Source organism: Rhinoraja longicauda, chromosome 24, assembly GCF_053455715.1.
Source record: "Rhinoraja longicauda isolate Sanriku21f chromosome 24, sRhiLon1.1, whole genome shotgun sequence".
In the NCBI taxonomy this organism is placed as follows: Eukaryota; Metazoa; Chordata; class Chondrichthyes; order Rajiformes; family Arhynchobatidae; genus Rhinoraja; species Rhinoraja longicauda.
In genome coordinates this window covers 32,007,588-32,021,330 of record NC_135976.1, presented here as the reverse complement: position 1 = coordinate 32,021,330, position 13,743 = coordinate 32,007,588, and the positions used below count along the sequence as shown (strand labels likewise).

Here is a 13,743-nt window from a genome sequence, read left to right as displayed (position 1 = left end):
ACACGTCTGCACTTGACGTCCTCTCAGCTCAATTTTACAACATCTTAAATTTGCATTTCCATTGCATGTCGGAAATAGTTGTAAATTTCATAGCCAGAATTTAAACTCTTCTTCTGTTGCAGTAGGATTTGAACCCATGATCAGTTGTTGCATCACTCGCTCAGTACTCAATGCCATTATTTCTAATTTATTTAATTTGTGAATTCATTAAGTTTTTGATTAATTCTGGTATCCTCAATTTATGTTGAATCAGATTTGCAGAAGGGCCCTGACGCGAAAGGCCTGAGCCATTGAGTTCCTCAATTAACTTGTTTGCTGATGAACATTAAATAAACTGCACCACACTAAGTCACAACTCAGTTATTTTCCATGACATTGACTAATTGTATCCTTTCGCCTAGAATAAAATGGTACACAATAAGTCCCTGTTGTCGCCGAATCAGTAGCTTCAAATCCAAAACCGCATTTTTTTAAATCTGGCAAGTTTATGTATTCCTTTCTTGAATTTCCAATCAACGTTTTCTATTTTATCAATTCCTATCTGACAACTTCCCTTTTAAATGTTTTTGTGAGTTCCTCTCGGTGCACCTGCAACGTTGTGTAAGAAACACGCAGCTAGACTGAGTCACTGGAAACCAGCACCTTGAATAATAATGGAACAGTGTATGTTTAGACTCACAGAACGGCGCTAATTATACAGGTGCCGTTATTTTCCTCTTCTAATTATTATCTGGAATGATGATCTTTCAATATCACAAAAAAAAAATAACAAGCCCTATTCCTGATCCTCAATTGGGCCCTTTACCTCTATTGGACTGTATGTTGCATTTGTCTTATCTAATTGTTCGATATCATTGATATAAATGCAATGTACAGGCCTCGAGATGAAACATTTGGACAATCAGATTAACTACCCTCTGATAAAGACGTTCCTCCTCACCCCCTGAGCCTATGAACTCTGGTCCTAGACACATCCACCAGTGGAAACATCCTTTCAACATCCACTTTATCTATGCCTTTCATTAATCTGCAAGTTTCAATAAGGTCCCCCCTCAACCTTCTAAACTCCAGCAAGTACAGGCCCAGTGCTGTCAACAGCTGACAATATTTCACCGAAGATAGTAATTTCAGAATTTCCACTTACTGAATCTAGAGAATGCGTAAAGATATCAGAGTCCATTTAACCATGAGAGTGCCAACATAATGCTCACTGACAAAATTTAACTAAATCTCATGATTTGTCACCCAGCTCTTACTTCTCAAGCCTAACAGACCCTCTGTAAAGATTCATAGAATAGGAAGAAGGCAGCAGGAAGTTTGGTCATGAAACTACGCCGAGCCTGCACAAAATATCTGGCCGGAAGAGTTTCAAATTTCTGTTTCCTCGAAAAAAATCGACGTGTGTGTGATACGAAATACACCAATACAGTTAAGAAATATCAATGCAGTCAATAAATAGAGGAATATATTTGACAGTTTACTCCAAAATAAAATTGTGCGTTAAAATCTTGACAGAAATGGATAACAATAATCTAAGTGAGGGGCTGATGATCAATGGTGAGACGAAGAACAACATGTTCTCAGTTACCCAGAACAGAAATGTGGAACAAGGCAGAAGGACGACAGGTCGTGAAATCACCGTGAGCTCGTTGACAGAGACTGACCCTCAGAGCTTGAATTTCACAATGTGTAATTGACAACTTTAAAAAAAACATGTTTTACATATTTTGGTGGGTGGCACAGTGGCGCAACTAGCAGAACTGCAGCCTTACAGAGGAGAAAGACCCGGGTTCGAACCGAGCCATCTGCTGCAGACGGATATTCAGCAGCTTTGTAAATTCCCATCTTATGTGGTTCTGTATTCTGAACCGCGGTTCAGACTGCACCTTAAATAAAAACATTGCAATCAGTATTGAACGTAAAGAAGGATAGTGAAATGTATTGAGTTTAGGAGAGGCAGCAGTGACATTCTGAAGCATGTCTAGGCCATGAAAGAGGACGTGTTGAAGGTCTCGAAACAAGAAATAGGTGGAAAACCCAATCTTTTTGTTTATCTCATATATTAATGATTTGGATAGGATTGCAGAAAACATGATTAGTACACAGCGCTGAGTCGCGCCTTGGCTTGGATATTACAAGACCATTGCTTGGTCTGGTTCCAATAGTGCTAAATTCTCCTGGCGAGACAATACCATCCTCAGCCTAAAAAAAAATCTGCGGAGCCAAATACATTATTGACATCCCAGGTGAATGCTGTCTGTTTTTAGCCCCGCGCCCAACCATTAGAACACCGCCACTATAACAGGCCCAATGTTTGAAGTGATGGGATGAGGACATTTTCTCACACAGCCCAGGCAGTTAAAAAGAATATTTGTTCAAATTTTTGCTTACCATTCAATTACACTCAATTGAAAGACTTTACCAATCCTGATGACACCCGAATCCTGCCTCGTTTATCTTTCTGTCAGTCAACTAAAGTCGGATTCCTTTTTGTTCGTTGGGTGCAACGGTGAGGGCTTGGAGTCATAGTGTGGAAACAGGCCTTTCGGCCCAACTTGCTCACACCGGCCAACACGTCCTATCTTACACTAGTCCCACCTGCCTGTGTTTGATCCATATTCTTGCAAACCTGTTCTAGCCATCTATTTGTTCAACGGTTTTGGTATAGTCCCTGCCTCAACTACCTCATCTGACAGCTCGTTCCGTACACTCCCTACCATTTGTGCGAAAATGTTATCCCTCAGATTCCTATTAAACCTTTTCCCCGTCACCTTGAACCTATTCAAATTTCAAATTTAATGTGTGATATTTCATCGGCCACTGTCACGTTTCCTGTTGCATTCTTCGTCGTTGATATTGCACTAATATCCGTCGTCTTGGGAAATAATTTAGCTCTGAGGACAGAGCTGAACAACAAGTTCTGGTCTGGTCACTGTGGATAAAACCATGTGGATTCTGATACTTCTCATTAGTCACCTGCCCGGTGAGTGACCGGCAAAGTTGAATATTCCGATAATCAGTGTTAGTTTGGGTCTTGTTCACAGCTTTAAGCCCCGTCTGCTGCATTCCGTGCTCCCCATATGAACTCCTCAACCCGTTCCTTTAATGTAATTTCTGTCCTGGGCCTCCCCCATTGCCAGAGTGAGGCCACACGCAAACTGGGGGTACAGCACCTCATATTCCACTTGGGTAGCTTACAACTCAACGGGATGCACATCCAATTCTCAAATTTCAAGTAACAAACCCCTACCGCCCCTGTCTTCCCTCTGTTCCCCACTCCATCCCGATGCGCATGAAGTTCTATCACCTTCCACTCCAACCCCCGTTACCGTGCTTATTTACCCTCCTTGGTACAGTCATGTCCTCTCCTTTGGACCCCATTTCCCTTTAATCCCCCACATTTCCCCTCCTCCCTTGTCAATTCCACCTGTATCACAGACCCTTGTCTTTACATTTCACTTGTTTTATTCTCCTACTCTGAAACCCTTGTCACATCTTCCATTGTCACTTATTCCACCCACCTGCAAATCAAGAACCCCACCACCTGTATCCACCTGTCACTTGCCAGGCTCTTTTCCCACCCCTTTGTCTCTTCGAGCTTTTTCCACTCCTCCCCCACCCCCCACCCCCCTCTCATATCCACTCCAACCACTCTGAAGACGAGTTCCAACCCGAAACGTCGTCTGTAGGTTCCAGATGTTGCCTGGCCCGCTGAGTCCCTTTAGCACTCTGATTAACGGCCAAATTTATATAGACCTTTAAATGCAGAAAATACAACGGGGGAAAAAACTGAACATAATGGCGACGTTGTCTTCTATCTGTATCGTTGCATCACACAAATCAGTGTCAATGTTTCGGAAATTAATATTGTTTGTGCATCAAGAAATAGGGAACTACACCTGAAAAATGTTTGCACGATTTATAAATGCGCCCTTTCCATTCTTAAAACGAGTTTTATTATGCTCCGAATGCCACTATGGAAGTCGCAGAGGAATAAAATCTACAAGTATAGTGTCCAAAGTACAATAGCTTCTTTTGTTTAAATTTGATGAGAAGGTTTACCCCTCCGTTCTTCATGGATAGGCAACAACAACAAAAAAGCTGGAGTAACGCAACGGGACAGACAGCATCTCTGGAGAGAAGGAATTTGTAACTTTCGGGTGTAGACCTTTTAGCATGAAATTCTCGGGATAGGGAAACGATAGATATAGACGATGATCTGGAGATATATATGTAGACAGAGGGTGGAGGCGGGCAACTAGCAAAGGCAGCGTCATCTTCCTTGAACTCAGTACCTTACTGAATCTTTTAAAGTTAACCGTTGAATAAGAAAGCGAATATTTCACTTAAATTTGTTTGCCTCCACCCAAAATCAGTCAACAACACAGAGACATTTGGGAGTTGAACTAACCGTAGATTCAAGAAGTATTAAGGCCTTCCATTTTCGACGCATCTATTGATGATTTAGACTTAAATGTTGAGTTTACGGCGAAGTTGAGGCAAGATGGGGCAAAGATTGGCCGAGTGGGAGATAAGAAAAACTGTCTCAAGCTAACATGAAAGGTCATAGATCATAAGTGATAGGAGCAGAATTCAGCCATTCAGTCCATCAACTCTACTCCGCCATTCAAATACGGCTGATCCATCTCTCCCTCCGAACCTCATTTTCCTGCCGTGAATAGGAGGATCTTGAAGTTGATTCTGTACCGTACAGGGAGCCAGTGGAGAGAGGCCAGAATCGGGGTGATGTGGTCCCTTTTACGGGTACCCGTCAGGAGTCTCGCTGCGGCGTTTTGGACCAGTTGCAGGCGGGACAGGGAAGATTGGCTGATCCCAGTGTATAGGGAGTTGCAGTAGTCTAGGCGGGAGGAAATGAAAGCGTGAATGATTTTTTCTGTGTCGTCGAATTGGAGGTAAGGTTTCATTTTAGCTATGGTTCGAAGTTGGAAGAAGCTGGCTTTTACCACAGCGTTGACCTGCTTATCAAATTTTAATGCAGAGTCAAATATCATGCCGAGGTTTTTGACATGCGGTTTGACTAGGTAGGATAGACTTCCAAGACTGCCTGTTATCGATTTGATGGAGTCGTGGGGGCCGAATAGGATGACCTCAGACTTTCTCTCATTTAATTGGAGGAAGTTCTGTGCCATCCAACATTTTATGTCCTCAAGGCAGTGTAAGAGGCTGTTTAAATTTGACTGGTTGTTGGGTTTCAGGGGGAGGTAAAGCTGAGTGTCATCGGCATAGCAGTGGAAAGAAATGCCGTGCCTTTGAATGATTTGGCCAAAGGGGAGCATGTGTAGAGAGAAGAGAATGGGGCCTAGGATGGAGCCTTGTGGAACTTCGCAGGAGAGGATAGCTGGAGCAGAGGAATAACTGCCTATGTTGATGGCGAAACTCCTATCTTTGAGGTACGAAGCGAACCAGCTCAGGGCAGTGCTATCAATGCCAACCGCGTACCGGAGACGGTCAATAAGGATGGTGTGGTCCAGTGTATCGAACGCTGCGCTGAGGTCGAGAAGGAGCAGGATTGCACAGTCGCCGGTGTCGATGGCGAGAAGCAGGTCGTTATGTACCTTCAACAAGGCAGACTCTGTGCTGTGGTGGGCTCTGAAACCTGACTGGAAACTTTCCAGAATGGTGTTTTGGTGCAGGTAGGGCACTAATTGGTTTAGAATTGCCTTTTCAAGGACTTTTGACAGGAATGGCAGTTTGGAAATGGGTCTGTAGTTGCTAGACAAGGTGGGGTCTAGGTTAGGTTTTTTCAGTAGGGGCTGGACCACCGCGTGCTTGAAACTGGTTGGAACAGTGCCAGTGGCCAGAGAACTGTTGATAATAGAGAGGATGCTGGGACCGGCTATTGCAATGACATCCTTCAGAAGGGCAGTGGGGACAGGATCAAGGGGGCAGGTTGCAGGTTTCATAGCGGAGACAAGCTTTGCAAGGGAGGATAGAGTGACGGGTTGGAAGCAGTCCAATTTAGATGAACAGACTAGTGAGACAGCTAGGTCACGGATGGGAGGGGAAATGTTCATTCTTAAATAAATACATTATTATTCTAATGTTCTCAACTTTGTTGGTGAAAAATTTAGCGAATCCTTCGCACTTAGCAGGGGACCCAACTAAGCTGGTACTGGGGCGGGACATATGACAGAGGTCATTGTTCTAAATAGGACCTTGGAGTTATGAGAGTTTTTTGAAATAAGGTCGGAGAAGTATTGTGCTCTAGCAGACTTTACTGCTTCCTGGTATTTGAGAAGATTTTTTTCTCAGAATTTCGAAGGAAATTTGAAGCTTGTCACATTTCCACCTCCTTTCTGATTTTCTGCACTCCCTTCTTAGGGCTTTTGTGGTGTCATTGAGCCACGGCCGACCTTTGGGCTTAGGCTTTTTCATTTTAAGGGGAGCGATAGAATCCAGGATGGAAGAGCAAGTGATATTAAATAAAGAGGCGAGATCTTCAGTGCTGAGATGGGGGGGAGAGGCCTCAATAGTGCAGATGTTGGGGGCAGCTGTGAGAGCCTCGGAGAATTTACTGGCAGTCAATGAATTTATGAATTAAAGAGGAGAGGGGGGGTGAAGGGAGGGGGTGCTGTGGCAGAGGCAGGCAGTTGGCAGGTGCACCTGGAGAAGGTGAGGGATGATGGGCGGAAGATGGGGAGGGGGGAGATTTGAGACACGAGGCCAGTGTATGGTCGGGGGAATATACAAGGGGATAAACAAGGTTCGAGTCAATTAGATGGAAATATCTGGTGGTGAGTAGACTTACCGAGCAACAGTACATCTGTGGGCGACGCGGTGGCTCACGGGTAGAGTTGCGGCCTCACAGCACCAGATACCTGGTTTCGATCCTGACTACGGGTGCTATCTGTATGAAGTTTCTATGTTTCCCCTGTGACTGTGTGGGCTCTCTCCGGGTGCACCAGTAATCTTCCACATCCCGGAGATGTGCAGGTTTGTGGGTTAATTGGCCTCTGTAAAAAATGCACATCGTCCCCAGTGTGTGTGCGATAGTGCTGGTGTAGTGGATCGCTGGTAGGCGTGGAGTGGGTGGGCCGAAGGGCCTGCTTCCAAACTGTATCTCTAAAGTCCAAAGTCAGTACTTCAAGACCATGCATGGAGAGGGAGAGCAGATTGCGGGAGTACTGAGGAGGCATTGTCTCCCCCCCCCCCCCCCATCACTCACTCTCTACCATTACCAGCCCCATCCCCCACTGCCACCTCTCCTCCAGCTATCCGCACCCTTCCCCAATCAGTCTGAAGAAAAGACCATTTCATTCCCTCTACGTGACCATTCCCTCCACAGATGCTGCCTGATCTGCCGAGCTACGCCGGCACCTTTTTGTTTGGCTCAAGGTTTATTGAATGTCCAGTCACGGGTTGGACCCTTCGGCCCATCGTTGGTTAGGGTAAGAGGGGGTGGGCCAGCAAACGCTGCGTTAAGTAGATTTGTCCTCTACATTTTCCTCTCAGTTTCAGGTGCAGTGTGGGGAAAGAGATTTGTAAGAGGAGTTTTGGGAAGAGCGATCACAATCGAATGTCACTATAGCACAGTGCACCGCTCACACGCAAAATACTGGTGCGGTGGGAGGACTCGTCAGTGTACAGTTTTAGTGGAAACAAATGGGCAACACGGACGGAATGGAAGAGTGTCAATTACAGATAACCCGACACGAGGAATATTTACTGTGACTGTGGCGGATCTTCACTCTGAAGATAAAGGATGGTACAACTGTGGAATTAATACACCTGGCAAGGATCCATTGTTTCAGGTTCAACTCCAAGTATCTGACGGTACGTTTCTCAGCGATCGGCTTGACGTCTTCGCTGCAATGCCTGATCCACGTTTCCTCCGGGAAGGGTCAGGGCAGCACCGATATCCTGAGGCTCCGCAGCGGTGCAGAGACCTGCGGGGAGCGGGCGGGGGTGGGGAAACCCCACTCATGTTGCTTTCACACAGTGCGGAGGGTCATGTTCAAAAGCGATAGGAGCAGATTTAGGCCATTCGGCCCGTCAAACCTACTCCGCCATTCAATCGTGGCTGATCTATCTCTCCCTCCTAACCCCATTCTCCTGCCTTCTCCCCATAACCACTGACACCTGCACTAATCAAGAATCAATCAATCTCTGCCTAAAATAAATATCAATTGACCGCCTCCACAGCCTTCAGTGACAATGAATTCCATAGATTCGCCACCCTCCGTCCAAAGAAATTGTTCCTCCTCTTCTCCATAACGGGAGGTCCTTTTATTCTGAGGCTATGGCCTCTGGTCCTAGACTTTCCTATTAGTGGAAACATCCTCTCCACATCAACCCCTGCTGTGCCCCAGGGCAGCTCGGGCAGTTGAAGTGTGCAGTGTTTGCTTTACTTTTTTTTAGTTTCTTGTTGTCACTCGTACTGAGCTGCAGTGAACAGCTTTTTTTTTTTGCTGTGTGCTTTCAAATCCGCAAAAAAATATAATGCATAATAACAATCAGGGCGTTCACATAGCAGAGATGCGGGAGGAAGCGTATATAGTTTAGAGACATGGGGAGGTTGGTGAGCGGGTGAGATTTCAACAGCTCTGGTTGCGATTGGGAGATGGTAGAAATTTATAGAGTATTTGATTTTTATTTATTTACTCATTGTCTGAGTGTTTGATCCTTTCCAACAGAACCTGTGTCTGTTCCTGGCCTTCTATTTCTGTCACCAACCAATGTCTCCTGTACCTATGGCTCAGTATCACTGTCCTGTGAGTCTGTCCAGGGATCCCTGCCCATTCAGTACACATGGTATGAAAGGACCACGTCTATGGATTCAAAGATCTCGGATAACAGTCACTTGGATCTGCACTGTAGATCATTCAAACACCAGCACCTTCAATATTACTGCACAGCCTCCAATAATCGCGGAACAGGATCCAGTGAAATGGTCAACGTGACAGTCATCACCAGAGTGGTGAATTGCCATTATGTGACAGTAATCAAAGGCAAGTGTCATATTCACTAATCTATCCGAATGTTTACTTTTTTTTATTAGTGCCACCTGGTTTCTAGGTTGGAGATGGACATGGCATTTGTGGATGATCGAGTAAAATAAAATCTAGGTGCTGCACACTACTTCTGGGTGTGGAACGAGAAAAATGTTCGTGCAGGAAGGAACTGCAGATGTTGGTTTACACCGAAAATAGACACAAAGTGCTGGAGTAGCCCAGCGAGTCAAACGGTATCTTTGGAGAACATGGATAGGTGACATTTTAGATCGGGACGCTTCTTCAGAACCGAAACGTCACTTGTCCATGTTCTCCACAGATGATGCCTGACCCGCTGGATTAATCCAGCAGTCTGTGTCTTATTTCGGATTGGGACCCTTACTCCGACTGAAAATAACCTGATTGTCTACAGCTCTATACCAATACAGTACTGGTGAGTTTCAATCAAATTGAACTGTGAAATGTAACTTGCAACTGATGTTGCCCAGTTTGGAGAAGATGTCGAATAACGAATGCGAAGGGATTTATTTGAAAGTACGGCGGGGATGATCAGTATTTCTGTCAGTATGTGATATTTCGTGTCACTACCGCAAGTCCAGAAAGGTAGACGTGAGAGGGGCGTAATCGGTAAGTGTGGACAAACGGTCAGCTATTTTGACGTACCTGAATTTTAATTGCCTTTCTCAACAGACCTTGAATATCGTTGTGAATCAACGGGATCGACAACGACACCATCTGGGAATGCAAAAATAACATCGAACAATACCCGATCCAGGTCCTTTGAAAGGTACAATGTTCTCAGTTGATCAGTGTTGCGTCTACATGAGACCTGCTTCGGAGAGTCTAGTTTAGTTTAGAAATGCAGCATGAAACAGACCCTCCACCCAATCGACTCCATGCCGACAAATAATCACCCGTACACCCGTAACCCTGTCTTACATTCTAGGAACAATTTACAGAAGTCAATTAACTTACAACCTGGCCAGTACGTTCTTGGAGTGTAAATGGAAGCCAACGCACCCTGTGGAAACCCACGCGGTCACAGAGAGAACGCGCAAACACCGGACTGTGACCACCCGTAGTTAGGATCGAACCCGGATCTCTGACGCTATAAGGCACGAACTCAACCACTGCGCCACTGTGTCGTCCCTAAGTCGTAGAGAGAAACAATGCAGAAAAATGACCATTCGGCCCATCATATCAGTGTTGACTATCAACCACTCATTTACACTCATCCATCTTTTATGGCTTTTATTATTTCCCCAACATTCTCATCACCTCCCCAAGAATGAAGGGAAATTCCTCTTTGATTCTCAGGATGAAGTCGAACCTAGTGTATTAGATGCTCATGTACACGATTCGAGACTGAGACCCAAAGAATAATTTCTCTCCTTTTATAGTTTTGAATATTTTAGGCACAAGAGATTTAAAAATCCAATTCTGGATGTAGTTCATTAGAGTGGCGACCGGTTACATCGTTCAATTATTTCATGTTTGCCTTCGGAAAATAAAAATAAGTCTCCCCTCCGGTGCCATTCAGAGGGTGTTCCTTACATCATGCACCATCACTGTACATTTACTAAAACGGATGCAGTCTCTCTCAGTCTAAGTACCATCCTTGGATAGATCTTATATCTTATATCCTAGATATATCTCGGATATATAAGATATATCTTAACCTATTTGATCTCTCCATGGCTTAACACTTCAACTCCCCCTCCCATTCCCGATCTGACCTTTCTGTCCTGGGCCTCCTCCATTGTCATAGTGAGGCCCAGGCAAATTGGAGGAACAGCACCTCATATTTCGCTTGGGTAGTTTACACCCCAGCGGTATGAACATTGACTTCTCTAACTTCAGGTAGTCCCTGCTTTCCCTCTCTATCTCCTCCCCTTCCCAGTTCTCCCACTAGTCTTCCTGTCTCCGACTACATTTTATCTTTGTGCCGCCCCCTCCCCTGACATCAGTCTGAAGAAGGGTCTCGACCCAAAACGTCAACCATTCCTTCTCTCCCGAGATGCTGCATGACCCGCTGAGTTACTCCAGCATTTTGTGTCTATCATCCTTGGAGATGGATCTTCAATCCCTCCTCTCCAGTATACTCGTTATTTGCCCCATTCTTGGTAATACCAATGTGGTCTAACTAACGTTGGATATAGCTTTAGCAAAATTTCCCCAAATCTTTTTCTATTCTTTGAGGATTAAGCCTTGGTTCCCAGTCGCTTTACTTTAATGAGCTTGCTAACCGCATCACACCCGATGTGGATCAGGAATGTGTGACTCTGCTCCCCGTGGTTCTCCTGTTCGCATATCTCCAACGCAGTTGCACCGTTCAATAAATGACTCACCCCCCTTGGTCTCCCATCGATATGGAACGCCTCACACATACCTGTACCCGTATGGAGTTTTCAGATAAGTGTAATTCTGCTAGATGACAGGTATCCTCTTGCACAATATAGCTGCCCTCATGAAAATTAATTGCCCCTCTCCCAATTCGACTTCATGTGTAAAGTTTGAAATTGTGTGTTCCATTCCTAAATTGAAATTATTGAGGTAAAATGCGAGGAGTAGAGGTCCCAACATTGATTCCTGCAGAATACCACTTTGCACTTTATTCCACTGTGAATAGATGTCTTTGAGACCAATTCTCTATTTGTGGTCTAAAGCCTATTTGCAATGCTGCTACATGTCGCTTGTATGCACAATCACTGACATTAATCGTCAATGAATCCGACGGGCCGCGTGTGTGGACTGGGAATGCGGTCGGAGGCCTTTATCGAGGCGCTGCGGTCTCGATGCCTTCCGGATCGACGCACGGAAGACCGCGTCGGGGCCCGGCCGGTGCCTCGCGGGTAGAAGCCCAGGTCGGGCGAAGCGGCAAACGGGCCGGGCTCGGCACCACGGAGACGTAAAGTGGGGCGTCGGCAGCGGGGAAGCGGCGGCAGCGGTGATGCCTCGCGATGGCGGCAATGCCTCGTTACATGTCGCTTGCAGCGGGCGTGGAGGACCACCGTGAGGGGGGAGGGGAAGAACAATGGGAAACCCAGCGTGGGGGGGCCTCCGTGAGGGAGGTCAACAAGGGTGCCCCCCCCCCCCCCAATAGGCTGGAGGGGGAATCAAAAGGTGGAACCGGCGTGCTTTGTTACTTTGTCAGCAGGTGGGCGCTATGTGTATACATTGTGTATGCATGCAAAGAATCTCACTGTGCCCAGTCACTTGTGACAACAAAGTATTCTTATTCCTATTCCTAACCTGTTGTAAGTATCTTATTGAATAAATAATCATCATAAGTATTAGCATTGTCCACTCTTGGTTAACTCCTCAAAAAATGCAACACTGTTTGTCAAGGAAGATTTTCTCTTTTAACGTCCCTGTCTATTATTCATTATAATTCTCATTTTCTCCAGATCCTCCTGTTTTCTCCATCAGTCAGGATTCTATCCCTGAAGATCAGTTACTGGATCATATCTGCAGACAAATTAGTGCTGGAAATTAGACACAGCTTCATTAGAGATGGACACTGGAAATGAGAAGTGGAATAGCAACTCTTACTTGGGATAATGCAAGGCAATTGGAAATTGGAAGAACCAGTAAATCCTTCCAGTTGAACTCCGTTGGCTTTCAGGGATATGGTCCAAATGCAGGCATATAGGGCTAGCCCAGAATGCCAATTTGGTCCGTTTTACAATGTGTGTGTGTGTGTGGGGGGTGGGGGGTGGGGGGAGGGGGGTGGCGAAGGGCATGTTTCCGTGCTTTGACCAAATAACTCTAATCTGCTGCTCTAATCTGCTCTGTGCCATGAAGATTACAGAGGAAGCAGGAGATAAATTTTGTAAAGACAAAGCCATCGCCTGTCCTCCATTGACGCTATACAATGTCTTCTTTCCTCAGTCACTTGATATGGAAAGTGGGGCGATGGGTGCTCTTTACGCTGCTTGTGATATGCACTATTTCAGTCACAAGGTACACGAGAAAACCCCAGGTAGGTTGTCATGGGCATCAGTGGAATCACTGAATGCTCCAAAATGATTTCCATTAGTGTTTTAAAATACACAAGTCAATTACGGAAATCCTGCACACCCACGAATCCTATTGAAAGCAATGCTCCTTTTCAATAAATTCAGTTCAGTGAGAAATATTATAGAACGTTTGTTGGCAACATTAATTGCACTGCGCAATGTGGTTAATGTCAGAGACCCTGAGCCAGTTTCAGACAGGTTATGTAAAATAATACTAAGTTCCCAGTGTCAATGAGTCTGATGACTTCCCCATTGCCTTTTGCAGAGACCTGTTGAACCAAATTCTCACAGTGTGGCCCCTGAGGTAAAATGAAGACTCCTGATGACAGGGATTCCGTTGAAGACTCTGCCCCAGGATCGGATATATATATAAATGTATTTTGTCATTAGTTCTTGCGCTTCAGTGTCCATGTTTGTACGCACCGTCAGGATTGGCTATTTTTTAATTTCGTTGTACTCGTTGCAATGACAATAAATGAATATTATTATTATTATTATTATTATTATGTTCTCCCATTGACCAAGACTACCTGCTTCCTGCATTGTACCATTTCTTATTTCCAATAGTGTCCCAAATAATCTGCTGCGGGAATGTTCATGCAAAGAATTGATTGCTCCAATAATCTCCTCGGTACATGTGATAAATAAATACAATGCCATACCATACAGCGGTAGAGTTCCTGCCTTACAGCGCTTGCCGCGCCGGAGAGCCGGGTTCGATCCTGACTACGGGTGCTGTCTGTATGGGGTTT

The 13,743-nt window shown here is 45.2% G+C and overlaps 1 protein-coding gene across 1 annotated transcript; it reads left to right on the top strand.

The window, feature by feature from the left end:
* Positions 1-1,517: 1,517 nt before the first annotated feature.
* On the top strand, positions 1,518-11,884 carry LOC144605233 (uncharacterized). The gene is made up of 6 exons (XM_078420332.1): positions 1,518-1,687; positions 2,919-2,983; positions 7,474-7,794; positions 8,655-8,969; positions 11,172-11,248; positions 11,639-11,884. Exons 1-6 carry the CDS (start codon positions 1,518-1,520, stop codon positions 11,882-11,884), a joined length of 1,194 nt encoding a protein of 397 aa, XP_078276458.1.
* The last annotated feature ends 1,859 nt before the right edge of the window (positions 11,885-13,743 follow it).